This window comes from Cygnus atratus, chromosome 15 (genome assembly GCF_013377495.2).
Source record: "Cygnus atratus isolate AKBS03 ecotype Queensland, Australia chromosome 15, CAtr_DNAZoo_HiC_assembly, whole genome shotgun sequence".
NCBI classification, from domain to species: Eukaryota; Metazoa; Chordata; class Aves; order Anseriformes; family Anatidae; genus Cygnus; species Cygnus atratus.
In genome coordinates, this window is record NC_066376.1 from 3,858,952 (window position 1) to 3,885,150 (window position 26,199).

General features: G+C 51.1%; 2 protein-coding genes across 19 annotated transcripts in view; both read left to right on the forward strand.

Moving 5' to 3' along the window:
• Positions 1 to 8,402, forward strand: part of SMURF1 (SMAD specific E3 ubiquitin protein ligase 1) — a 47,323-nt gene extending 38,921 nt beyond the window's left edge. For 2 of the 8 annotated variants that reach the window (XR_007708887.1, XR_007708885.1), the window contains exons 14-19: positions 537 to 674; positions 1,048 to 1,168; positions 2,676 to 2,877; positions 3,700 to 3,784; positions 4,507 to 7,172; positions 7,504 to 8,398. Coding sequence is in view for 4 of the 8 variants with exons in the window: in XM_035563504.2 (XP_035419397.1) it covers positions 537 to 674; positions 1,048 to 1,168; positions 2,676 to 2,877; positions 3,700 to 3,784; positions 4,507 to 4,606 (646 nt within the window). In the remaining 4 variants the exon portion in view is untranslated. Of the gene's footprint in view, positions 1 to 536; positions 675 to 1,047; positions 1,169 to 2,675; positions 2,878 to 3,699; positions 3,785 to 4,506 lie in introns of all 8 variants that reach the window. The other 6 variants (XR_007708888.1, XR_007708886.1, XM_035563504.2 and 3 more) reach the window with 6 other exon arrangements.
• A 2,993-nt stretch (positions 8,403 to 11,395) lies between these two features.
• RNF216 (ring finger protein 216) overlaps positions 11,396 to 26,199 on the forward strand; it is a 76,944-nt gene continuing 62,140 nt past the window's right edge. For 2 of the 11 annotated variants that reach the window (XM_035563489.2, XM_050713820.1), the window contains exons 1-2: positions 11,436 to 11,495; positions 24,583 to 26,032. In XM_035563489.2, the coding sequence (XP_035419382.1) occupies positions 25,826 to 26,032 (207 nt within the window). In that variant the 5' untranslated portion in view covers positions 11,436 to 11,495; positions 24,583 to 25,825. Of the gene's footprint in view, positions 11,496 to 12,627; positions 13,094 to 13,323; positions 14,598 to 14,975; positions 15,967 to 16,018; positions 17,635 to 19,083; positions 20,134 to 20,243; positions 20,345 to 24,582; positions 26,033 to 26,199 lie in introns of those variants that run through there. The other 9 variants (XM_035563494.2, XM_035563490.1, XM_035563498.1 and 6 more) reach the window with 9 other exon arrangements.

Consider the following 26,199-nt stretch of genomic DNA (forward strand, 5'->3'; position numbering starts at 1 on the left):
AAATGGAATTAATTTCAAGTTCTGTACATTTACAGTTCAGAACAAAATCCACCATTACTTATAGCTTTGGGACTCTTCAGCATCGCTTTGCATTGTCTCTTTTTTCACAAATGCTGTTTTAAATTTTATATTTTAAGTTATTGGTATGTTGTCCACATTCATTGAATGCAACCTCTTCTGTGCTTCACACCAACACATGGCAGCAAATTGGTTTATTACTGTGTGCACATGTGTGTATGTATAGGATTTAATCATTTCTTCATTATCCTGAGTACTACTAAAATTAGAAGAGTGACAATGACATGTCCGGACATCTCTTCAGCATTCATTAAACTATACAAAAACTGATGATTGTGGCAGTACTGCTCTAGTGGTGTGAAATGCAGATGGATAGTTGCTAGGTTTATCCTGAAGACTGTCTCAGTGTTCAGATTTAAAAAAACAAACAAACAAAAAAAAAACCCTCTCAGCATCAGCACTGAGAGTTATCAAAATATCAAAAATGTTAAGTTTACCTTCCATTTTTCATTTGCTAGAGAGAATGATATCACCCCAGTTCTGGACCACACTTTTTGTGTGGAGCACAATGCTTTTGGGCGGATTTTACAGCATGAACTCAAACCAAATGGCAGGAATATTCCAGTGACAGAAGAGAACAAGAAAGAATATGTCAGGTATTGCAAAACAAAAATGCTTCCTGCAAATGTAGTAGAAAGAAGGTAGTGAACACTATTTTTTTTATATACAGTGAAACTAATGGAGTGGGTATTTTAAAGGGAAATACCTGAGTCATAAATTACGTGTTTTCACACAATGTGCTATTGTAAGACCTGGGAAGATGAAGGTTGTGAATTGTACTTTGTGTTTTCTGTTGATGGTGCAATAATTAATTGTTGATGGAAAAAGGAACTAATAAGCACTTCTTTCATAAAACAAAATGCGTCTATTAAAGCTAGTTGGTCTGTGAAATGAGCTTTTTCATGCTCTGCTATAAAAAGCCCAATGCCATCTAGCTTGTCATCCCTGACTTTTTTTTTCTTCCCCCAGGTTATATGTAAACTGGCGATTTATGAGAGGAATAGAGGCACAGTTCTTGGCTCTGCAGAAGGGTTTTAATGAACTTATTCCTCAACATCTCCTCAAGCCTTTTGACCAGAAGGAACTTGAGGTATATATATTATCCACTTGGAATATTATTTCTTAATTTTTAAGATCAACAATAAAGCACTGATTTTTAAAAACTGAATAAATAAATTTATCAACACAATTATAGTTTACATACCAAAAAGCTGTGTATTTATTTAACTAAACATTTTTTGGTTTATTCTAGACATTCTTTGGGTTAGCGTTAGTGAGAGGGCTACTTAAACAGGGAAAGACAAATACCTCACGTTGTGTAACCAAGGACTAATGCTCAAAGCAGGTGGTCTGGGCAGAGAGGGAGTACTGAAAGTCTGAGGAATTGTTGGCAAGACCTAACCTGTTATCCACCCCGGAACTTGTTTTCTTCAGTAACTGCTTTAATACGTGGCTGTGCGTTTATGCACACAGGGCATGGTTTCCAGCGGGTAAGACAAATGTTAGAGCATGTAGAAAAGAAACGGAGTTGTCTTCTCATGTAATCCTGAGGTATAGAATGCTACTCCTTCAAATAACTCTTATTATAGCCTTTTTCCATTTTGTTTCTTAATAAATAAGGTGTCCCGTGGAACGTGGACTGTTTCGGGGTATTGGAAGAAATAGCTTCATGCTGGTAGTTTTTGCATACCAATTAATCACAAAGTTGCTGCACTCCCTGTGCTAGCTGTTTGAAAAGGCAGATTAAAAATCCATTAAATATTTCAGTGTCGTCTAAGTTAGGATAGTCACAACTGCCCTAATAATGTAAATCAGCCTAAGTGGGTGCTATCTTGGTGGCACAAAAAGACAGCCGCTAAATGCTAGCTCTCAGAAATGTGATCCTCAGTATGAAATATTATGGGAAATAGAATATGACACACGTTTTGTTTTGAGTGATGATGTCTTCTGTATGCCATTTATTTGTTGTTGCCAGGGTAGCTGGTTAGATTCGTGGCCAACAGTGACTTTCTTTCATGGTATTTTGCAATCTGGTTTCATCTGGAAGAGAGATTGAATTGAAGTAATACATCTAGTCCTTGTCAGAGGATCTCACAAAAGACATCAGAAAACACACGCAAAGTGTTTGTAGTTTGTGGTCAGTTCTGGAACAACAGACCAATTAGGATGATACCAGGAACTGAGCAGGATTTTCTCATGTTTTGTTATTAGCACTTCTATAACAAACCCAAGTCAGGGAAATGATGTGTGTAGATGACATGCCTTCTTCCAAGTCTGTGCTGCACTCTCATAAAGATATGGTGTACTTTCCAGGTAGGATAGATTTAAAAAGCAGGTGTTGAATGGGCACTTAAGTCTAGTTTCCTGTGAAAATGTCAGTTCTGGTAAGTGTAATCCTCAGCCTCAGTTTCATTGCAGTTTAACTGGAGAGATTTACTTCCTGTTCTAAACTGTTTTGGAGCGTTAACTGTGTACCAAAAAAGGTGGTTCAGGTGTGTAAAGAATGCTAGTCTTTGTGAAATAGCTTGGTGTATGATTTTATGGCTGAAAACCTGCACTGACTTTGAATGTTAAAGCATTTCCTAATCCTTTAACAGCTAATCATAGGAGGCCTGGATAAGATAGACCTGAACGACTGGAAGTCAAACACACGTCTAAAGCACTGCATGGCAGATAGCAATATTGTGAAGTGGTTCTGGCAAGCAGTCGAAACATTTGATGAAGAAAGAAGGGCAAGGCTGTTGCAGTTTGTGACAGGTTCAACGCGTGTCCCACTTCAAGGTTTCAAGGCTTTACAAGGTGACTGATGTGGAGGCCGAGTTAATGTGTGGTGGGAAAAAGATAAAAATCGTGGTATTTACTAGGCCCTCGTAGAATATCAGCATGTTACTGGATAACTCAATTACTTACAAACTTTTGATCCCGAGAGCAGTTTTACATTTGTCAGCAGCTGACGGTGACCACTTTAGTAGTTTTGCTGATAGTGATACAAGCTGGAAAATCTGTCATCGTGTAGCACTTAGACTGGTGTCAATATTAGCTTATCAGTCTCTTAGAACTTTCTGGACTGATGTTGTTAGTATCATTGCATGCAAGCATGCACATGGTTATAGAGCTGACTGAACAACTCTTTTAAGTGAAACGTGTGTTTCCTTCGCTCTTTGGCAGCAAACCATTAGACTTTAAAGTAAAAGTTCCTGAAAATTGGAATATTTGTCATCAGAAAAGGTGGCAGTGTTTCAGGCTGTTGTGATTCTCCTGATGATGTTCCAACTGTTTGCTGGCAGTAAGCTGATGTTCAGAATTAAAATGCATAGTTCTGTTTTGCACGGCAAGTCTGCTTGCACTTGAGTCTCTTCATTTCTGAAGGTGCAACGTTGTTGGTGTGAAATTTAGCTGCCTTCCAAAATAGTAGGCTGCAAGTTTATTGTCATTAAGAACCTCACCTCTTATCTTATCTCTTCACTAGCTGCAAATCTGACCTGTGGATTTAGTCATATAACATACTTGTATTTGCATCTGGAACTGTAATTTTCTCACTTTCCTTTTTGTAAGTAGCAAAATGCGTGTACACGAATGATGTTTTTTTGAAGTGCATTAACTAGAATGTCTGTCTGTAAGGTTCTACAGGCGCTGCAGGCCCCAGACTGTTTACCATCCATTTAATAGATGCAAACACAGACAACCTTCCAAAAGCCCACACTTGGTAAGATGAAAACACTTTGTTTGTCAGTACTTGCTTTCTCGTTGTCTTCGTTTAAAGTAGTCATCTCTCTTGGTCCTGGATGTAGATCAACCCATGTGATGTGTCTAGATGAATCCAAGTGTGTTCTGCTAGCTTGGAAATCTCTGCACTCCGCAGCCAGCAAAGTAATTGACTTCTGTTCTAGCTTGATTTATGTTTTCTGTAATATCTGTGGGTTTTGTTTATCCCAAGGTTGATTAGCCTCAATAGTGAGATGCGTGGTTCCACATGTTTAGGATTACAAAGAATAGTTTTCAGATGTAAAATGTAGGATGTATGCGCTATTGGTACAGTATAGGCACAGAACTAAGCTCTTGTACAGAAATCTCACTCTGTCAGGGACAGGAAATCATTTCAGCAGAGGCACAGATTATATGCAGGCAGAGCAGGGAGTAGGCCTGCCTCATGTCTTGCTTTATTTGCAAGTCTCCTGCATCTGCCACCTGTCTCCTCCTCCCAAATGCAGCCCTGGTAAGTCACGCATTCCTGCTGCAGAAATAGTTTCTTTGATCTTGTCTCCTTCAGCCATTGAAGGGGCCGAGGCTTTCTTTGACATTAATTTTACAAATTCTGCATATATGTAGCTGATCTAGGATTTGACTGCGTTTTGTTGTTTGTTTATTTGTCTTGTTTTCAATAAATGTGTTAGATTCGTGTGCTGCAACGTGTTATTTTACCTCTAGCTTTAACCGGATTGACATTCCGCCTTATGAGTCATACGAGAAGCTTTACGAGAAGCTGTTGACAGCTGTGGAAGAGACATGCGGGTTTGCTGTGGAGTGACAAAGCAACCAAAGGAAACAGATGCTAGCTCATGGACCACCAAATCAAAAGCTAGAAGAAGCTTGCTGCGAACTTCCTGCTAAGCTGTCTGAAGCATCAGAACTCTAGACAACTTGGAGATGGGTTGTTTCCCTTCCACTGTTGGTGGATGAGGGTGGGGGTAGGGGCTTTTGTTGGTGGTTTCCAACTCTTTTTCCCCTTTGTTACAAGAAGCCCTTCCCTCTTCTTCCATCCCCCATGAGACGAAATGCAGCCAAGTTCAGCATTTGGCTTTGGATACACAGGATATTCTGCTAGATTTGTAACACATATTGTGATAGGGTCAGTGACCTTTTTTTTGTTTGTTTTGTTTTTTAAATAGGAGAATCAAAGTGTAATTAAGAATGAGCTTGATTTGCTGAGGACTTGCAACTGGTAGGCGTACCTGGTTAGTTTGTCTTAAATCAAGCTTGAGCCCTGTAGAGTCCAGTGGGTGCAGCGTGTCTGACTGGCACTAGAATTTGCATTGCACATTTTAAAAACCTGTTTAAAAAGTGAACTTCTAGCAGAAGATGCCTCCATATGAACACTTAACTGAAAGGTAAAGAAATTCAAGTTCTGCCTTAGCAGGAAGCTCCCAGTGGAAGCTGTGGCTCACCTTGAGAAAAGTGAAGGAACTGGGGACATTGCTTAAATGGTATTGTATGATTTCTTTTTGGTTGTCCTGGATGAAACCTAATTGTTTTGCACATGAAAACAATTATTTCCTCCTGCAGAATTACTTTCCATAGTTTGTTCAGACGTAAGTACCTTGCAGAGAAGCTTTGTAAGGACGAGACAGAGGACAAGATCTATTCAACTTCAAAGCTGTGATTTCTGTGCCACTGTTTTACCCGAGATGTTGGTGTGACTTCAACTTCTAAGACTCAAAATGAAAATAGCTAAAGGCTAAGTCAACAGAGCAAGCTCCTGTTCTGAAGTTTTTGGCCTTCTGAAAGGTCTGTTTGGAGGCCGAGGTACAAGGGTAACTATATAGTGAATACATTTTAGGTGTTATGGAAAGCTACTGGAAGGATTTATGACTTCAGTTCTGTAGGGATAAAATTTCTCCAGAGAGCCATATAAGGCAATTTTTTCAAATATCCGAAACTAATATTAAAAGGTTGGTTCTCTAACATTGCTAAAATGACTTCCCAGGGGAAACAAAAGCAAATCAAATACCTGAATCACTAACATTTTTTCCAGTTTGCACACCGAGATGAGACAGTATTCTAACAAATAACACAGCTTCAGAAAGACCCGGTTATCTATCAAACATGTCTAAACTTAAGTAAAGCAGACTTGCTTGTATAGGATTCTTTTTTTCTTTGGCAAGCCTGATTTTTAGAGAGATTCATTACTGAAACATTTAACAGATGTTTTGTTTATGGAATAGCGTATTGAAATTCAGCTGTGGGTAAGAGATTGTTCTTAGAAGATGTCTACTGGAATACTTCTATTTTGTCTTTTTTAAATTGAATTTGATAATAGCTTTAAACTGTGATAGGACAGAAGGTAGACACTTGTCAAAATCCTGGCATCTTTTCTCCGTTTTGTTTGTTTCCATTGACCATAATTCTTGTGATTTGATGTTGGGAGTGAGGATTGCATTGGAGGTGTAAAATTGTACCATATTGTGAGACTTGCACAGGGTGGCTAAAGGTGCTCATCTCGCAAGATTGTACGGGAGCGGTGTATTTAGAGCTGTTCTGCAGGCATCTTGTTGCGCTTGGGGACCAGTTTCTGCAGTACTGATTGCTGGGGAATAAATGAAACTACGTGAGTGTCTTGCAGTAAAGAGAGGAAACGCAACTGTCTGCAGGTGAGCATCTGTACAGTCTTGGGCTGAGTAGCAGAATCCCCACAGCCCTGGCTTTTCAAAATGACTGTGAAGCCGTACCTGTTCATAGGGTGTATTTAATCCTTTCAGTATGTTTGAATGTGCAATAAACCAGTCAGATAGGAAAAACACGAAATAGATTATCGCCCCAAAGCTTTGCATGCAGTCTCATGTGGATTTTTCACTAAAAGAGTTTAAAAACCAACTACTAAAGCCCACCGCTAACAAAAATCCTGTCACGCAGGCTCTACATGCAGCACAACTGGCTCAGTAAAAGCCAAGCGAGGTGAAGGTGAAGGCCCTTGATTTGGAGATCGATAGGTCAAGTAGCTTTATGCCAATGGCCCAGTTGGCATATGATAGTTCCTGATGTCTTTGCTAGGTCAGTGTTTTATTGAATGCACAAGGTAAGAATAGGCAAGGATTGTTGTTTTGAGAAGTCTGTATGTCTTTTGCTGTATTTAAAAGCCCTTGTCAAGGTACCTCCTCCTTGCTGACGATAATGAGAATAGGGCACTGTCTTCTTAATTATTTCAGTTCTCTTTTAAACAGCTTCACCACCCCTCCCATCGTGTGTTGTCTTTGCAATTTTGTGCCACTTAGTGACGATGAAGACCTTTTTTTTTTTTTTGTATTGTTCTGTACATGCAATTGAGGCAGGCCTTAAAGCTGAATGGATGGATGGAGAAAATAAAGAAGCGAGGCAGTGTGAGTTTTAAATGATGATTTCTTCTTCCAGTGGCTGCTTTCAAGGCCAGGGAAGGATGAAATGCAAACAAGAGTTTGCATGGCTCAAGCCATTGACACTTTGAGGTCTTGGGGGCTGTTTGGGTAACCTCAGCTGTCCGAATTTGTGTGTTCATTCCCACTTGGTCTGCCAGCGCTTGAACTGGTTGTTACTTCTCAAACTTGCCCAAAGAATAACATGGAGTCTGGTGTTCATTCTGTCATTGCGCGTTCCACCTCGTACACACGTATGTCTTGGATCAGACGTGAAGGAAACACAAGGTACAACGTGTCTTTTGTTCCTGTCCTAAAGGCAAACCGAAAAGCTGGTCCATTGGCACAGACCTTCAGTGCTTGCCCTGATACTGCTCATCAGCCTATTCTACACGCTCAGGGATGCAGGAAACCACCACTTTGCTCGTGTTTTAAATCGGGAAGAAATGAGACTGCTTTCTGAATGCTAGCGTTAACTTGGGCATTATGTTAGACAAGACCCTGCTTCGAAAAGGCTGCTCGAAGCTCCAAGTGGTGAAATCGAAGTTCGCTCAGCAGTATGTACTTAGTTCAAGTTGAGGTGGTTGTGAAATCCAATAGATTTTTGTAAATTAGTGATCTGGCCACCAGGCCCTCAGTGCCCAGGTTCAGGGCCGCATGGCACAGCAAGTTCCCAGAAACACAGTATGGATCTGTTTTTAATTTGTTAATTTTTGTTCCTCAACCACTTTATAATGTATTTTTTTTAATTTATTATTTTGTAATGTCATGTTTAAGTATTGCTGCTATCCTTGTTATTCTTCCCACTGTTTTTATTGCAGATTTATTTTGTGAAAGTTGTACACTAATGTTTCATTTTATGTCTAAATCAAAGTATTTAAAGAAATACTAGTTCTATTTAATGTGGTTATGGAACCAGCTGGAATAAACAGTGATTGTATAGTAGGCTGGACCCAGGAGGTCATGTTCATTTTTGTTACATATGCAATAAACTCACAACTTTAAACTCTCGGTATCCACCGCTTTGTTAACGTATTTATGGCAGCTGTAGGAAAATTGGTAGGCTCCAAAGGAGAGGGGGATAGCGCTGTGCTTAGCTTAGCTGGAGGTGGGGGTGGAGGATAAAGGCACAGTGTTACAGGAGGCGGCAACAACGACAACAAAGTATTGCTGACATTAAAAAAATCTGTAGCATTATGAAATATTTAGTAAGGTTAAAAAATAATCCCATTTAGGTTTAAAGACCCAGAGGTCAGGGTAATGCAGCTCTACCGCTGTTTGCGGTGACTGGGCTCACGAGTATTGAGCGTCAGCGATTTCTCCCAGCATTGGCTCACCGCGTTCTGAGCAGAGGTGTCTCAGCGGTGCGGGAAGCTGTGGGAGCGCAGTGGACGAGCTCTGGAAACCCAAACTCGTTTCCCAGATTTACGCAGAGGAGAGAACGCCTCCTTTCAGTCCTTCTTTGCTTACCAGCCTCAGTCCGTTTCTGTTCTTATCTGCCCTGTTACTTTTCCAAAAATCTCAGTTTTCAGGAGAAAGAAGAACGATAATTTCCCCTTAATAAAAGCCGGAGAAAGATTGATTAATGCTGATAAATTTGCTTTTGGAGTGTTTTGCAAGGGGAGAAAGGGTGGTAGGAGCCTGCCCGCAGACGGCTGGCAGTCAGCGCTGATGGTTCAGCACTCGGTGCCAGGCTTGTGCTGCCGCGCAGCCTTCGCCTCGTAAAACCTACGGCTAGGCTTCCTTTAATCCGTGTAGATTTATTTATTTTTTTTAAATAATAATTTTTCGATAATAATCTTTTATTGTTTGAGTAACATCACAGGGTGGCCAAATGCACTGACGTACCAGGGTTTCGCCTGCCCCTTGTTTCAGCAGGAGGGATCGGACAACTTGCGATTGACGGCGCGGAGCAGGAAGCGCTGTCAGTCCTTCGGTGCTCGGTCCCACGCTTGTCCTGCTTTCTGTTTTCTTTAATAAAGACGTTTTGGGGAAGCATTCCTGATTTCTGTTACGCCTTTCTTTTGCAGACATAGCTGAGATAAAGAGGATTCCTGTAGCCTGCGTCAGATTGGGTATGTTGTAGGGCTCTTGCACCGCGAGAACTTTTTGAAAACAAAACAAATTACTACTTCTCTTAAATCGCAGAGCTTAAGTAATTCACTGTCTCGTTTATGGGAGCTTGGCAGGTCAATTAAATTCCTCAGGTTAAATTCTCCGGTCTCTGCCTCTTTCTGCAGGACGTACAAACCGTCCTGTGAGGAGTGCTGGCGTAGCAGTGGTGATTTCTGTTCGGATTAATTACGGTCCTCCTGCATCCTGGGCGCGCTGCTTTTTTCTGGTTTTTTTTTGGTGAAACACCACCAAACCAAGGTTTGTAACCCCTTCTGCGATCGCACGATTAGTTGCTGGCTGAATAATGCGAGCAGTGCCCTGCAGATCGTCTCCCAGCCTTGGCCGGAGCCTTGTTTAATCGCTTGTGTCCCTCTAGAGAACAAGAGCCTGTCGCTTAGGACCGGGATCCTGCTGGGCTTTACCTGACACAAAATAAAAGCTTATAATAAGAGCTTAGGGCTGGCTGTACCGTGGCAGGGAAGGAGGGTAGGCACAAACAGGTTGAGAATTGCTCTTTTATTTTCCTCGCCCTGCAACCGGCGCAGAAGAGGAGTGTTTAAGGGAGGGGAGGTGTGACTGCAGACGGCCGCTGAGAGCCCTGCCGAGCTGGCGGATCGCAGTCCCACATCCAGAAGCAGTTGGCGTAGGAAACGGAGGTTCCTGAACCACAGCGGGCCCTGCACGGAGAGGGGGACGGAGAACAGTGTCCCTGGGAGCCCCCGGGGCTGCTCTTGGTGTTTGGCCGGGTTCTAGAACAGGATCTGCGAAACAAACCCGGACCCGATGGGGAGGAGAAAGTCAGGTGGGACTCGCGTTGTTCCTGCAGAGGTGACCCTGGTGCGGGTGAGCTCAGTGCGTTGAACATTTGAGAGCCCATAGGGGAGGTAAGGCCCCCTAGTGATAGGGGATATGGGACCCCCACGGGGGGCATGAGACCCCTTAATAAGGGCACAAGACCCCCCAGTAGGCGATATGAGACCCCCCAGCTGATACAAAGACCCCCATAGGGGACAAGAGACCGCCATAGGGGACGTGCCCCCTTGGCAGGACACCCCATAGGGCTCATGGAACCCTCACAGGGAACGTGAGACCCCGCAGGGGACACAAGACCCCTTAATATGAGATATGGGACCCCCATGGTGGGCATGAGACCACTTAATCGGGAACACGAGACCCCATAGGGGAGACGAGACCCCCTAAAATGAGATACAGGACCCCCACAGGGGGCATGAGACCCCTTAATAGGGGACACAAGGCCCCCAGTAAGGGCTATGGGACCTCTATAGTGGACATGGGACCCCCCAGAGGGGCTATGGGACCCTTATTGGGGACACGAGACCCCCCTATAGGGGCTATGGAACCCCTATAGGGGACACGAGACCCCTCAATAGGGGCTATGGGACCCTTATTGGGGACACGAGACCCCTCAATAGGGGCTATGGGACCCCTATAGGGGACATGAGACCCCTCAATAGGGGCTATGGGACCCTTACTGGGGACACGAGACCCCCCTATAGGGGCTATGGAACCCCTATAGGGGACACGAGACCCCTCAATAGGGGCTATGGGACCCTTATTGGGGACACGAGACCCCCCTATAGGGGCTATGGAACCCCTATAGGGGACACGAGACCCCTCAATAGGGGCTATGGGACCCTTATTGGGGACACGAGACCCCTCAATAGGGGCTATGGGACCCCTATAGGGGACATGAGACCCCTCAATAGGGGCTATGGGACCCCTATAGGGGACATGAGACCCCTCAATAGGGGCTATGGGACCCTTATTGGGGACACGAGACCCCCCTATAGGGGCTATGGAACCCCTATAGGGGACACAAGACCCCCCAGTAGGGGCTATGGGACCCCCACAGGCCCCTCAGCTCCCTCCACACCCCACACCTCGTTCGCGCTCTAGCCCCGCCCCCTCTAGCCCCGCCCCCTCTAGCCCCGCCCCCCGTAGCCCCGCCCCCCTCAGGCCCCGCCCCCCGGCAGGAGGCGGGGCTCCCCCCGGAGGACATCCCCCCCTTCCCCCCCGCACTCTATGGTAGGTTCAGGCCTCCGGGCCGGCCGCTCTGCCCGCCCCCCCCCCCCCCCGCTGCTCTCTATGGTGCGGGGCGGGGCGGTCACGTGGGCCGGAAGGAGCCGGGCAGCGGCGGCGGCGGCGCCTCAATGGAGCGGGGCCGGCGGGGGGGCGGTGAGCGCCGGGACCGGGCCGGGACCGGGACCGGGCCGGGGTTGGGGGGCGGAGGAGCGGCGGCAGCCCCCTGGGGAACGGGAAGGGCCCGGGCCCGGTTCACCCCGGGGCTCCCCGCCCGCCTCACCGGAGCCTGGCCCCCCCCCCCCCCCCCCCCTCATAGCCCCGGGCCCCCCTCAGCCTCCGGGCCCGGTCTCCCCTCAGCCCCTGCCCTTCCCCCTCACCCCGCTCCCTTCTCCCCGGCCCGAGGAGCGGGGCTGGGGGGCTCTGAGGTGTTCCCCCCCCCCCCCCCCCCCTCGTTCCCCGCCCGGTGCGGAGGGCGCTCTGCTCGGGCCTCCGGGCGTGCCGGGGGGGGGGCCCTGTGGCGCCCTTCGGATGTGGCGGGGGGGGGGCTGCGGGAGCTGCTGCGGGGAGGAGGCCCGAAGCGCGGCCGTCCTCCCTGCTGGGGGCTCTGCCCGCGTAGGAGAGGGCCCTGCCTGCGTGAGGGAGGCCTTCTGCGTTGTGTGTGTCCCCCCCCCCCCCCCCCCCCCCGTTTTGGTTCCAGCACTGCTTCGGCTTGCTGGGAGAGAGCAAACGGTAGGAGCGCGGAAATAACGCGGTGCTTTTGCCATGGGGAGGCCCGGTGCGGGTTTCCGCCTTCGGCGTCGCTCCTGCTCCGTCCCCCGACCGGGAGGGGGGTCGGGGTTTTTACACGCGGCGTTGCAGGGGCGAAGCGGTTCGGGACCGGAGGGGTTGGGTGAGCTCCCGGCCTTTCGTAGGAAGGAAAGAGGGCGAGAGTTCGTCGAGGCAGCGCGCCCTGTGTTGGTTGGCAGCAGGTGAGGAGCGGGGCAGCCTGAAAAAATCGCCGCCGTCCCGGCGGCTGCTGGCGCGGGGCTGGGCGCCGAGGAAGCCCGGTGCTGGCGTTGGTCGGCCGAGGGCTGGCTGCCCTCAGGAGCCTGCCCTGAGCGCCGTGCCGCCCGCTTGGGTGCGCTTCGTGACCGCGAGCGTCGTCTCCAAATGTCTTCTAATGACTTCCTGTGGGATCGCGTTGCAGGGCGCTTGTACCAGAAGCGGAGCTCCCAGGGAGGGGTTCCAGCGTCCACGTGGCTCTTCGCGTCCTTGCCGCTTGTCAGGCGAGGTTCGGTCCTTACCTGAAGGATTGCGGTTCAGCCGCTGGCCTGAGACTCCTGGTGCCTTACAGTAAAAAAGCCGCTGTGTACCGCTGGGTCCGTTACTGAGGCACGACGCTCGGTGGCTGTAGCTCAGCTGTCTGCTTTTCACAGCATCTCTTCCCGTGCCTTTTGAAGCTCGCTGACCGCCACGCAGCACGGCGGGTTTTCTTGCTTTATTTCGGCCAGTGGTCCTAAAAGCAGCAGCTAGTTGCCTGGATAGCCGAAAAGAGCAGGCGGCGCTCCTCTGTTGTGCCTCATGGCGCTCGGTTCCTGTTTCTTAGCACCCACGGAGGCAGCAGAACTCTTCCCTGGAGCCGCTGGGGGAGGCTTCCAGCCGTAGCGGGGCAGGAGGCGGGCAGGTGGCTGGGCCAGGCTTTGCGTGCCCCATCACCGAGTGACCTTGTGCTGCCTCCGGAGGGGAGCGGGAGCCTTTTTCTGACCCCCCAGGTACCTGTTCGGAGGGAGAGGGGGATGTCTGAGAGCCAGCGCTCTGCAGACACGAGTCTTGAGCGTTTTTCGGCGCCTGGCTGCGTGGGTGCCGCGCTGTAGGAATGCACGGTGCAAGCTGTAGGGGGGGGGGGGGGCTGCTTTCTGTGGGGCGAGCAGATTTGTGGGGACGGCTTTTTAGGTACGGAACTGCAGGATTCGCAGCTCTGATCCGAGTTTCTCGTTTCTAGGGCTGGTGCTTTGCAAATTCCGCTGCCTCTTGCTGTTGTAAACATCTTAATAGATTTCATGTGCTGGGTGCCTGCGCAGTGTGACTGGACGTTAATAAACAATCACCCTGACAGGAGCTTGTGCCTGGAATACCGAGGCTTGGGAAGGGATTCAGCCCCGCTTCCTGAGGAAGATCTGCAGCGGCGCCCGGCCCCGTAGCGCGGCGTTTCGGTAACGGGCCGCCCTCCGCCTCCCTCCCTCCTTCCTTCCTAGGACACTTTCCTGTCGGGCTGGCTGCAGGCATCCTTCTCGGGCACCTGCAGGAGGCAAAATGCAAATAACCGTCCCCAGAGCAGCGGCTGGGGCAGGCTTTGCTGATGACAAGGTGAATTCTGGCTTCCAGCAGGGCGCTGGCAGCCGGGCCCGGGCTTGCGTTTCAGAAGCTGCCCCCAGAACTCCAAATTCCTCGGTAGGCCGGTGCTTTGTCTGCCGGAGAATGCCGTGGGCGTTCCTGCCACCAGCCTGTAACTAACTCTGCCTCCCCCGAGCTAGGATCCCTCGCAGCGCTTTGAAATTGGACGCAAATTGCTAAAAAGTCCCGTGGCGGAACTAGGTGGAGCGCGCAGCTGCAGGGAGGCAGGAAGCGTGTCCCGGGGGCCAGGAGCCGCTTACTGAGCCTGAGCAGCTCAAACCGGAGCGAGAGAGAGAAGCGGAGCCCTCTGGATGTTCCTAGTACCTGCTGGAAGAAGATCCCATTCATTAATTTGGGATGGGTGGCTTCTGTTGTTGTTTTTTCCGAGGCATTGTGCGTGGTTTGCCGCGTAATGGCGCAGGCAGCTGGGCGCAGCGACGGGTGCCGCTGCTTGCCGGGGGCCGAATTCTTTTCGGGACAGTCAGAGCTGCGCCGCTCGTTCTCCTAGGCAGCAGCTCGGGTTCTGCGCGTGGATTTGGTCTGGAGATATTTAAAGCCTGCGTTTAAATGGATTCAGACGGGGGCCCCCGTTGTGAACCGCTTAGAGGAGAGGCTCCAACGGTCTCAGGAGCCTGCGTGCCCTAAAGCGACAGCTCCGCGTCCCACCTGCCCTGATGGGCTCTGCGGGCTGCTACGTGTCATTTCGGCTGCTCCTAGTAGGATCTCTCCCCGGTGGGGGAAACACACGGCTTATTTGGGACTCCGGCTATCTTCCAGGAGCAGCCAGGAGCCGAGTTTATCGGTGTGCTCACAGGCCGGTTCCTGGGTTTGAAACAGAGCCAGTCCCGTGCCGGTGTCAGCGTCTGCCTGATGAGAGGTCAGGTGGGTTTGTTTTAAGGGGGTTACTGGGATGGGGTCCTTGGCTCTGGGACATCCGGGGGGGGGTGGGTGAGGAGAGCGGGAGAAGGGAGAGAAAAAGGCCCTCCCCGGTGTCCTGGTGGCTTGAACAAGGTCTTTGCCGAAGCCCTGAGATGGGAGCTAACGAGGAACGTTTCGCTGAGCCGAGCTAATCGTGTTCTCGGCTGCCTTCGCGGCGCTTTTATAGGACCTGGAGTTTATTTTGGAAGTGTCTCAAGAGCCATGCGTTTGCTGTGGGTCAGCGCTGAAGAGCTTGTGGTGGGCGTAAATTCGTAACGGTCCTCGAGGAACCTTAATTCCTGGGGGCTGCGAAACGCTGCTGCTGGCCGGCACCTTGCTCCTGATCAGCAGCGCTGCTGCGGTTCCGTCCCTGCGCTCGCGGGGGGAGCTGGCAGTGCCTGATTCAGTGGGAAAAAGTTTCGGGACTTGTGGAAAGATCTCAACAAGGGGAGGACGGAAACGCTGCCCCGAGTCACGCCGCCGTCTCTGGGTGTTTCTGACCGAGGTGCTCGGCTGACAGCCGGCACGCTGGCTCCGTGCTCCCCGAGAGCAGAGCTCGGGCTGCCTGGGAGAGTCGGGAGGGTGGCTCCTGGGCGGTGGCAGAGCCCGCCTCGGTCTGCTCGTTCGCTCCCGGAGCCCTCTGACGACGCCGCTTGGGCAGGGGAGAGGGAAACGAACCGTGGCTTCCTGCCGGCTTCGCGGGGCTCTTGTCGCTTCCGCGGGGTGGCTTTTAGAGGCTGTCGTTTTCAGGGGCAAAGCCGGTGAGTCGAAATAAGCCTGGGAGCGTCCGTAGGTGTCAGGGTGACCTGAAACGTTTTCAGCTGGCTCCCCAGGACGGGCGCGACGTCGGAGGCGAGCACTGCGAGGAGGCCGAGCTCTGCTTGCGTTACGTGGGCAAACACCGGGACGGGACCTGCGGAGGCGTCGCGTGGTAACGCTGCGCGGTAAGGCCGTCAGGATTCGTGCTAGCTCGGAGCCGTGCGGAATACCCGGGTGCACGACGGCCTCAGGTAGCGTCGTTTGTGTGAAGCACGCCTCGTGCACGGGTCCCGCGCGGCTGCGTTGGTGCTGACGCGCTCCTGCCGGGCTGTGGGCGCTGCTCCTGCTGCTCCTCGGCTGAAGGCAGCGGCTGGCGTCGTGCAGCCTTTGCGAAGCCAGCGTTAGGAACACGTTTACGCTGCTGCTTCCAAATACCCCCAAGACGTGATGCCCCCTCCACCAAATACAGAAACGCACGGCACCCTCTCCCTGCTGCTTGCCGCGGGTCGGTTTTGCCTGGAGGTACCCGCAGGCCACCGGTCGAAGGAGCCTCCTGCCCACCTACCAGGGGCAGGTAGGAAATGTTGGGGGCTCAACGTGTTACAGGGAGATGGGGGGAGGAGGAAATGGCAGCGGTGGTGCTGCCCGGGAGGCTTCCCTTCTCTCCCTGCTGCTGTGCCGCGCTCTAAACCGATTTGAGGAAGCTGACAGCAGCGGCGTAACGGGGAGGCAGGAAAAGCAGCTCTTTCTGCAGGAAACCAGCACCGCGGGGCGTTTCGCGCCTCCCCTGCTGCTGGGATTTCCAGCCGCAGATGAACAGGGCTGGCAGGATCCTTTTAGCAGCAACTTGGCTAGCAAAAACAGCTCGCGTCCCCTCTCTGTAGTGTTAAACCAGAATCCCGTTGCCGCGGAGCAGGCTTCATTGTGTATAAACTGGGAGGTGCCCCGGGATCGGCCTCGACCGGCACGGGCCAGCTCGCAGTGCCTGGGGCACACCTCCAGAGCCTTCGCGTCGTCTGGTTTGTTCAGCAGTTTGTGGTCGCTTTTCCTGACCCTCCGTCCCAGCTGCTTCGATAATCTGCTCGATGCTGTACTGTTGCAACACCCAGGAAAAGAATTCCTTCTGCTCCGTGAAGGCTTCAGCAGCGTTGGACGCTTCGACCGCGATGACTAAGGGATAGGCACGCGGATCTGCGGCCTGGAAGCAGTCGTGTCCTTAGCGAACGCTCTGACTTCGGTCTGGGCAATCTCTTAGCTGTCGTGGTTCTCTTAATCTTGCACGTGCAAGGTATTCGTTTCCTTCGGGCTGGGATTAGGTCCTTTGTGGCCTCCTGGATCTGCGTGAGCGTGGAGCCGGAGAACTACTGCGCAGTGCTTCTTTCCTGGCTTCTTAGCTGGTCAGTTGGTAATTCAGTCTGTCCTGGTGAGCTGTAGTAGCCTCGGAAAAGAAGAACGCTGGCTGTGGAGCAGCTCTAGGCCTGGCCATGGGCTGGTTTTGCTGTCGTCAGTTCTCACAAAGCAAAGCCTTCGCGCGGGGCAGCCGAAGGTGCTCAGCATCTTCCGAAGCGGGGCCTGATCCTGGGCGAGGAGCACGCCTCGTCTGACGCCCCTTGGCTCTGGGCTCGTGCCGTGTCTCAGCTCTCAGGCTGCCGTTTAAGATCCTCCCCCCCCCTGCTTGCAGCTTATTTTAGCATCTTCTTTCTGTTCTCCCAGTTACGCCACGGCAGACGCGTGAAGAGAGACGGTGTCACATCCGAGCCCTGCAAAGTTTTCCAGGGCTTTCTCTTGTTAAAGCTCTACCAGCTCCTGGCGCAGCTCAGCGCAAAAGGAGGTGACAAGCGATGGAGTGGGAATGGGGCTGTCTAAGGCAGGTATTGCAGTGAGACGCTTCTTAACGTGCCGGCGCGGCTTCTGGCCGCCACCAGTGACTGTGGAGTTATGGCGAGAGCAGATGCTTGACGTGCCTCCCAAATAAAAGGGCTGCAATAAATGGAACGTGACCTGGGAAGGCGTTCTGTGCGGAAGTCCCTAATTCTGGGACGTTTGGCACCTGCACGCTACAGAAGAACGGTTGGGGGCGAACTTTGAAGCCACTACTTCTAAAAGAACCGCGCGGGCTGACACAGAAACCTTTGTTCCTTTTTGCTAAGGTGGGCTACTGCAGCGAGTGGTTTTTCTTCCCCTTCTGTGCCGCCTCCAGGTCAAGTCTCAGCTTTTACCGTCAGCAGCGCTGTGAAACGAGGTGAGGCGTGCTTCGCAGGCTTCCCCCAGCCCTGAACGCAGAATTCCACGTGAGAGGCTCAGCTCACGGTTTGAAACAATACAAAGAAGGATCCCCTCATCCTTTCCGTGTTTGCTGCTGGTGCATTTTGGTTTTGCTGGATCCCAGCCTCCCAAACCCAGCTCAGCTCGTTGTGTCTGGAGCAGGCCTGCTGGGTAGCAGCTTAGCATCTAGGATGCCAGCGTGACGCGCTTGACGGTTCACGGTTTTAAAGCCCTCTGGCTGTCACCGCAACTAAACCTGACTCCGGGCTAGTTCGTCCTCTGACCCCTCTTTGCTCTGGGCTAGTTAATCCCTCGCCGCCGCTTTCAGTAGCGGTTTGCAGGCTGTGGGCAGCCCGTCTCCTGCTCTCAGTGCCCCCTGCAAACATCCGAGCGTGCTGCTGTTGCTGTCTGCAGGAGCAGCAGTGCTGTAGCCCGTTCGGCGGCTGTAACCAGCAGCCTCAAACTCCTTTGTTTCCCCGTTTCCTCTCCGATAAAAATCTGGGCTGAGATGGTAACCCGAAGATGTGCACGCGCCTTGTTGAATAACTGCTTAAAAGGTTGCCCTTCGTTTTCTTTGTTCTCCTCTACCATTTGGAAGTGACATTTGGGCTTCCTTAAAAAAAGGAAAGAAAAAAGGAAAAAAAAAAAACCACTAAGGAATTGGAGAGGAAACGCGGTCTCCCTTCTCCTGGAGAGCTCTGTGAAGTGTAAGTGACGGAGAAGCACTCTCGTGTGTATCCTGGGGCACGCAGGTCACTTCTTTTGTTCTGTTCTGCCTGGCCTCTGGGCCGATAGGGAAGAGAAGGCAGCTGCAATTAACATCAGGCAGGGCACTGGCAGGTACGTGGAGCACCTGGTAGACCGCGGAGACGGACATCAGTGGCTTAATAACGGTGCTGCTCGGAGGGAAGAGCCCTCACCCACCTTTGGTTGGGGTACACGTGAGTTCAGGGCAAAAAAACCCAAAAAACTAGAAGTGAAAGTCGCTCTGGAAGCGGCAGAACTGCAGATCACGTGGCTTCACGCGCCCTTCCGTTCATCCCCGCCCCGAGACCACAAAATCAGAACAGAACGGTGCTTTAAAACAGGTGGGAAACGTGGACAGGTTTCTTTCCTCTTGTACTTGGTGCGAATCGCTGCACCAAAAACGGAGGTCGGGCACTTTCAGGAATTACAGTTGAACGATGCTCGCACCTTGATGAAATGCCAAACATAGATGAGGTTGTTCAGAAGCCTTGTGCTGTACAAAATGTTTCCTGGAAGTCATAAAAAAAAAAAAAAGGAATACTCCAGCGATTTGTGCCCAAGTCATCCCAAAGCGTGCCCTCTTGCTGGCTGTAGGCTGACCGCTTCTCTGGAGCACTGACAGCTGAAAGCAGCTCATACCTTGCTGATCCTTAACCTCGCTTGTCCGAATGTCTTACAGCCTGGTCTTGGTGACACCACGGACTGAGAAGTGACCGAAAAACGGAGCAGCGTTCGGATCCCTGCAGTGCCACGCTTCTGGCCTTGTTCCAGCCACGAGCAGGCTCTAGGAAAGCTGGGCAGCCCCGTGCTAGCGTGCTCGTGGTTTGCTTTTTGTCAGCGAAGTGATAACGAAGCGCTCTGCAGATATCAAAGGAGCTTGCATCAATGGTATGCTTGGTGAAAAGGGCACGGCTGGCTTTGATGTGTGTTTCACAGCGCTCCTTTATTCCTCGGTAAGAGAGGGCGAGGAGTTGAGAACTTGCAAGAGATCGCTGGAAGTTGTGATTACTGGCAGAGGAGCTCGAGGGCTGCCTGTCCCTCTCGTCCACCTTAATGACATTCCGGCCTGGAGCGCTGCTTCTGAAGTCGCTTACGAGGCTGGCGTGGCTGCAGAAACAGGCCCTGCTGTTCCGGGAGGTGTTTTCTGAGCGGCGCGCCTGTGGGCTGCCTTGCGCCTGCAGGGAGGCGAGCGATCAGTTCTGCTTTGCTGGCTGCAGAGCACCGGTTCTGGTGTTGGTTGTCTCACGATTTGCTGTAAGGAAAAGCCCTTCCTATGCTCCCAGGAGGAGTTTTGGTGAGACTCCTGCAGCTCCGGGCAGCACCAGAGCTGCTGCTGGGACCCGGTGGTCCTCCGGTCGCTGCCTGAGCATCCCTGTCTGCAGGGGGACAGGGACAAGGCCTTTGGGCTGCCACCAACGCTTCCATTGCGGTGTTCCCATTCAAGGGAAACCGTGCCGCAGGCACACGTCTGCACCTCTGGCTTTATTCTTTCGCAAGCTGTGATGCGGCGGAGGTCGCACAGCAAAAGGGCTTTTTGTGCACAGCGTTCCTTATCGGGGGATTTCTAATTTTCGGTGGGGATGAGGCTGCTTAACGTGATCAACCACTCGAGCTCCCCCTGCTTTCCTACGTGACTGTGAGGAGGAGCAGCCCCCAGCGAACTGTGAGCCCTTCGAAATGTTTCGCTGCGACGCTTGACAGGAGGTTGGGCTGCTTCGTTTCGCTTCTGGTGTGTTTCGTGTTTTTGTTATTTCTTTTTAAGGGTTCAGTCCTAGCTTTGCATTTCGCTGGCTGTCACGAGCAATGCATTATTTAAGTAGCTTCTCTTTGTCTTAGCAGCTTGAAACGAGGCAGAAATTCACCTTGCTCGTAGGCTACCAGGAGACACGTGTGCTGCCTGCAGGCAGAAGGTGGGAACTGAGGCTCTGCTGTCAACGTAGGTGAGCAGCAGCGGCGGTGCTGTGCGGGGGGAGAGGCTACAACACACAGTGACTCGATGCTGCTGACATCTCTTCCATGATGCTCTTTTTTTTTTTTCCCCCCGTTTGGTTGGGATTTCGGTTCCAGCCTCCCCTGCAGTGCTTTCTGTCTGCTCCTGTTGCCTTGAGCTAGAGCCAGAAGAGAGCACTTTGTGCTTAGTCCCATCCTGGGGATGCGGGAGTTCGAGATTTTAAATGCTGTAAGTCGGAAAAACTACACTGTAGTGTTTCTCCCCTCGACTGTGGCTTGAAATCCCGGCCCCATCTGAGGATGCTTGTCACAGCACAAACGGGAGACGGAGGGAGCGCGTTTGAGTGCTGCTCCAATTCCTGCCAGCCGGAAACTTCTGCGTGTGCCGGGACTTTAAACGTATGCACAGCACCGACGCCTGCTATTTTTAGGTCAGGCTAAAAATACGTAACGTGGTAGTCGCGGGGATTTGGAGCGGGTTTGGGAATTCACGTGTAAGCAAGCTGCGTGCACCTGGGGCCTGCTTCACCTACTGGCAGCACGTTTGCCAGCTTGGAGCCGGCGGCTGTGGGGTTTGTAGGTTTGTGCGTGTGTGGTTAGCTTGGAAATGGGTGCGAACAGGCAGCCCGAGACCTGCTCCGTTCAGAGCAGGGTTACCCGTAAGTCCCCGACGGTCTCCGATTTTTCCAGTAGCTGTTCCATTAATGCTGTTTTTCCCTCTCAAGCTTCTGTAGGAAAAAACCTTAGTAGAGGGCATTTGATTTCCTGCGCAGTGAAATACCTCGGGTGTGTGGAGTCCCGAGGACGTGGAGTGGTTTGGGAAGCAGAGGGGCGATTCGGTACGCCGCATCTCCAGCCTGGTGCTGTATCGTGCCGTCAGCAGGTGACCTCCAAGTCACGATACGAGTTCTGCGTCGTCCCGTTACTGGATTTGGGGCTTGAATCTCTGTAGTTTGGTGTGCTGCAGTGCCGGTGGGAGGTTTTAGGAAGGAAACCCAGCTTGTGTGCGGCTGTCAGGTCGCATTCATTTAACATAGTTCTTGCATTCGGTCCTAGACTGCATCGCGAAGAAGCTGATGGCTTTGTCAGAGCTCACGTACAGGTGGCCTTATTCTGTACCTATAAATAGGCATGAAAATCACCGAGGTAGTGTGGGTAGCTTCTTTCCATCTGCCTCTCTTGCTTTTTATTGTGTTGTTTATGTAGGGCAAGACCCTGGGGTGGCTTTGATCTTGTTACTTCACGTTCTTGGCAGCCTAGTGCTATAAACATGACTAAACTTCTTATTCGTGCCGCTAGATGGAACTGGCCCGTGCTTATAGATATTTGTTTAAGCGTGAGTCCTCTGTTGACAAAATTAACTGCTAGCTTGGTGGAACCTTGCTTTCTACCCTCCAAGCAGAGCTTTATTAAGCTGCCCGGGTTTTTATGCAGTCTGTTTTGAAAGAGAGAAGTGGTACGTAGCCAGCTCTTCCCAGGCTTGGCCTTTATTTTATTTTTTATGTTGCTTTGGCTGTATATTATGGCTAACGCTCTTCAGTGAGCCTCTCAGGGATGTGCGAGCACCCTTCTCTTGTACGGGGGGCAGCAGTCTGTTATCCCGAACTCTTTCTGGGCCTCTTTCTTGACGTGCAAATTCCTCTCCAGGTAACTGGAGCTTCCTGGGGAGAGCATTGCCTTCGGCTGGATGCGGACAGCTGCGGACAAAGCACCGGTGGAGCTGTCTGGGAGATGTTTTTACTGACTGTGCCGAGCGTTTGTGGTGCTGGCCAGCCCACACATCCAGAACTCTGCTAACGCATCGCACGGCCCTGCAGGGGAAAACTATCCCAGCCGCTGAGCTTTGCTCAGAGCAGATCCGAGCAGACACCTGTCTAGCCTCTGTCTGCACCGTCTGAGGCTGCAAGGGCTGATTTGTGGCGTTCACGACCAGGCTCGCCCCTCCCCAACCAGTCTCGGAGCCGTCCTTTGTCATCTGTTGGGTTGAGTGTTGGCTCTTGCCTGCCGAGCCGTTGCTTCGTCGAGCTCGAGGCGGGGTGGAGGCAGCTGGGGTGAGGCACTGCTGGCCCTGCAGGGCCTGTTGACTGCTGCAAGGAGCATTTTGTGGGACCAGCTGGGGGAAATGGTTGGCGTGGGTACACCCGCCTGGATCTGAAGAGCCTGGGTTGCTATTCCTGGCTCCGCTTCTAGCCCCGCTTCGTGGCCTTGGCCGCGCTGTGCCTTTCAGCGCTTCCATTTCTCCATCTCTTAAACGGCAGGCACAATATTGATCTTGTTTTCTCAAGTGCTTGGAGGGCTACGGAAGGGAAAACGCCATGCGAGGCTGGGTGGTGGCTAGTCACAAGTACCAGGGAAAATGGAACGATAATAACGTGGATGTGCCCTTTTAAAAAGGACGGTGTTTTCACCAAGGATGCTCGCAATTAGCCAGCCCCTGAGCTGCCACTCCAGCACCTGTCTGCAGGGAGGGAGGGCAGCACTTTCATGCTGTTCTGGCAACCAAGTACTATTCTGAGTAACCTCGCTTGTAATAAGGGAGAAGCTGAAGAGCCTTGTGGAAACAACCCCCAAACCTTGGTTTTTGAAGGGTTTTCAAGGCATCGATATGCCCATGGCGTTCTTGGGGCTGCTCGCTGGAAACAAGGCATGCTGCTGAAGTTTCAGGGCTCAGATGTAGGGCTAGCCGCATGTTTGTAGCGATGCTGGTTGGAAGAGACCCAGTCCAACGTCCCACCCAGAGCAGGACATCAGCAGGGTTGGGACCGGCTGAGCCGTGGCCGTTCCTGTCCAAGCCATGAAAGCTGTTAGGGTGGAGGTGCCCTCCAGGGAAGGTTGCTTCAGGCACTGAACCGTGCTGCTGGCACCCTTTGTGTGTGCTAAGCAATAGTCCTGCCCTACAAATATGAATACACTGCTTCCTTGCTCGTTTACCTTATTACCTATAGGTGTGAGGCTTTGGGACTGTGTCTGTGCGTGCTGTAGTGCTGGAGACGTGTGGGTTCCCACCCGGAAGATGGGCAGGTCTCAGCCCTGCCTTGCAGCGAGCTTTGGCCTTTTTAACGGATGCTTTTGTATGATTATGCATTTTTATTTTTACGATTTTACACTGTATTAAAATATTTTGAGGATGGTGATGAGTAGTTCCTGGTGTGTGTAGGGGATATATACGTTTAAGTTAATAGAGTACATCTGAACAGATTTCTTCATCTGCTGTGCTAGCTGCAAATCGCGTTCCCTGCAGAGAAGGTTAAGTAGAATTATTGAGGAGGAATTTGTACTGCTCTTGTGTGCAAGCAGACAGGATTTTGTAGCAGAGCACCATTTTCTTTCAACTTATGCACTGGTGAATAATGCAGACGCCTCTGTGCTCTAACAATAAGGCAAATATTTCCCAATAAAAAGACCTTTCTCGTTGCAGTGATCAAACTGCTCACAGTTCCCGTGTACTTAGCTGTTGTGTGATAGAGGGAGCTGGCAGCTGTAGGCTGGCAGGGCATAAAATGGAAACCAAGTGTTGAGGTTGTGATGATTCCTCAGGTCTAATCCTGCCGCGGAGCCTTCTGCCGGCGCATGGTGCCTATCTGGGAACAGGTCGGGTGGCAGAACAGTCCCAGAAGCTGTCCCGTGAAGGAACTTGAGCCCCGTTGGGTCTCTGTGGTTGGGGAGCAGGTGGAATATCCTGGGATTTGCACCAAACCCCCAGGTCTGGCCGATAGGACCTCAATGTTGGCGATCCTTCAGCTGGCGGCGTGGCACCCGTCCCATCGCTGTGTGCGGTAAGGGGTGGTTGTGGGTGGCTGTCACGGGTGGCAGAGGTGGCGCCGGCGTCCTGGGGCAGCTCAGGCAAGTGGCTTTTGCTCCTCGTACCGGTAGGTGGTGGCAGAAACGCCACTGTGGGGTTTTGACTTCTTGGAAACAGGAAAACAGCCCTGAGCACGAACACCGGGGCTGAGGCTGGCTGGGCAGAAGCACCTCTCCCTTCTTCCTGTGATCGCAGAGCTGTGAGCGCCTCCGAGTTCTCCTCCGGGGGGCTTCTCAGGACAGATTATGCTCGGTGGTCTTGCTGTCTTAACCCTCAGAAGAGGACCTGAGACGTGCCTCCCTTCGGGCATGGAAAATATCTCCTAAGAGTCTTGCCGGGAGAGCCACAAGAATCCCAGAAGGGATCTAGCAGGGAAAGCCTAGGGTGCCACCGTGTTTGCCTTACTCTTATTATTTTGTTTTCTAGTTCCTCGTTCTAGCCTGACTGCCATGCCTGGGCCTTGACACTTCTGGGAGCTGCTGTTTAAAATGGCAGAGAGAGGCGGAAATGAAGAAGTAATTCACTTAAACAGCTTCCGTAGTCACAGAGGGAAAGGTGAGTATTGATTTGTGTGTATTTCCGAAGCTATCTCTGTACAGCTCTGCTTACAAGCGCTGGGAATAATAGCCATTAAACTTGCAGGGGTGATGTTAACAGGAAGCTGCTAGTGGTCTGTTCTGCCATGTGATACATCGCTCTGTTTTATTTAATTTTCTGTAGGTAGCCACAAAGCCTCTCATTTTACGCTGACGTGAAATATTTGGCTCCTGTCTTTCTGGTGTTGTACTGCCTTAAGGTAGATTGCTAACTTCTTGGGAACACCCAAGCCACGCAGAGGTATTTCAGCAGGTCTCAGGGGCTTGTGATGTTCCACCTTCTTAAGAACCTCATTCGGTTCCTAATAGGGCTGTATGCACTGTCACCCATTCCTTCGAGTGGAACTCAAAATGACGCTTACTGTGTGTCTGAAGGGTAGATAAATAGGTAGATAAATGCTCAAATTTGGTGGATGCTTTAAGCTCTTGAGTGAAGTGGTTGTGTGCTGGTTTGCTGCAGAGTTACAGAAGTGTAAACCAAATTGTTGTGTTAAATCCTAGGGAAAGTGTGATGGTGTGCTGTTGCTGTAGTACAGAAACCCTCTGCTTCTGGCTGGCATGTATCTCCCAAGTTCCAGCAGCTTTGCTCAGTAACATCTTTATTTCCCTCTTGACAAACCTTGAGGGTTGTCATCCAATAGCAGGGTATCATCTGCACTCACAGTCAGGGGCCCTATCTCAGGCTGGTATGAGGTGCTCCCGCGAAGTCACTCTCTTTCAGAAGACACCGCATCGCACATGGAGCCGTATCTGTCCTCTAGAACATACTGTGCATCAATAAAAGAAAATGCACGGTACCTGAGATTCAGGCTTTCTCTCCAAAAATTAGGAAGTAGTCTACGTGAGTTATTCAGAATCATTTTTGCAGCAGCTTGACTCATGCTCACTTCTGGGACAGAAGATCCTCTGCAGGACCACTTCATGCACATGCCGTTGTGGTCTCTCGAGCTGTAGTTGGTGCAAGGTTTTTGCTCAGAAGGCTGAGGGGCGTAGGAGTGGCTGTGGCAGTACGTCGCGGAGGAACCAGGGACCTTTGAGCGCTTCTTCCCTGTTGCTGCAATGGAAATGTGAAGATGGCTTTTTCACGTGTCCCAGCACTCGTGCTCTGTCATTTGCAAGCAGCTAACTGTACTTACTTTACTGCAGACTGGATAAACCGCAGGGATGACGGTCTTATCACGATATCTGATTCCTCGGATGAAGAATTGCCTTTGCTGTTGGAAACGCCAGCAGAACAGCAGCATGAGGAAGATGATGATGATGTGGTTATCTTGGCAGAGGTAATTTTTCATTCTTGTATGCATTGCTGCTTTATTCATGGCCTTTATAACCACCTCCTGCGCAAGTATCTGATGCGTTCCTTTGAGAGTCCTGCCCAGTTGCAGTGATCTACTTAGGGTGTCTTAAATGAGCGTTGAAATGATGGCATTTTGCTGGGTTTACGTGT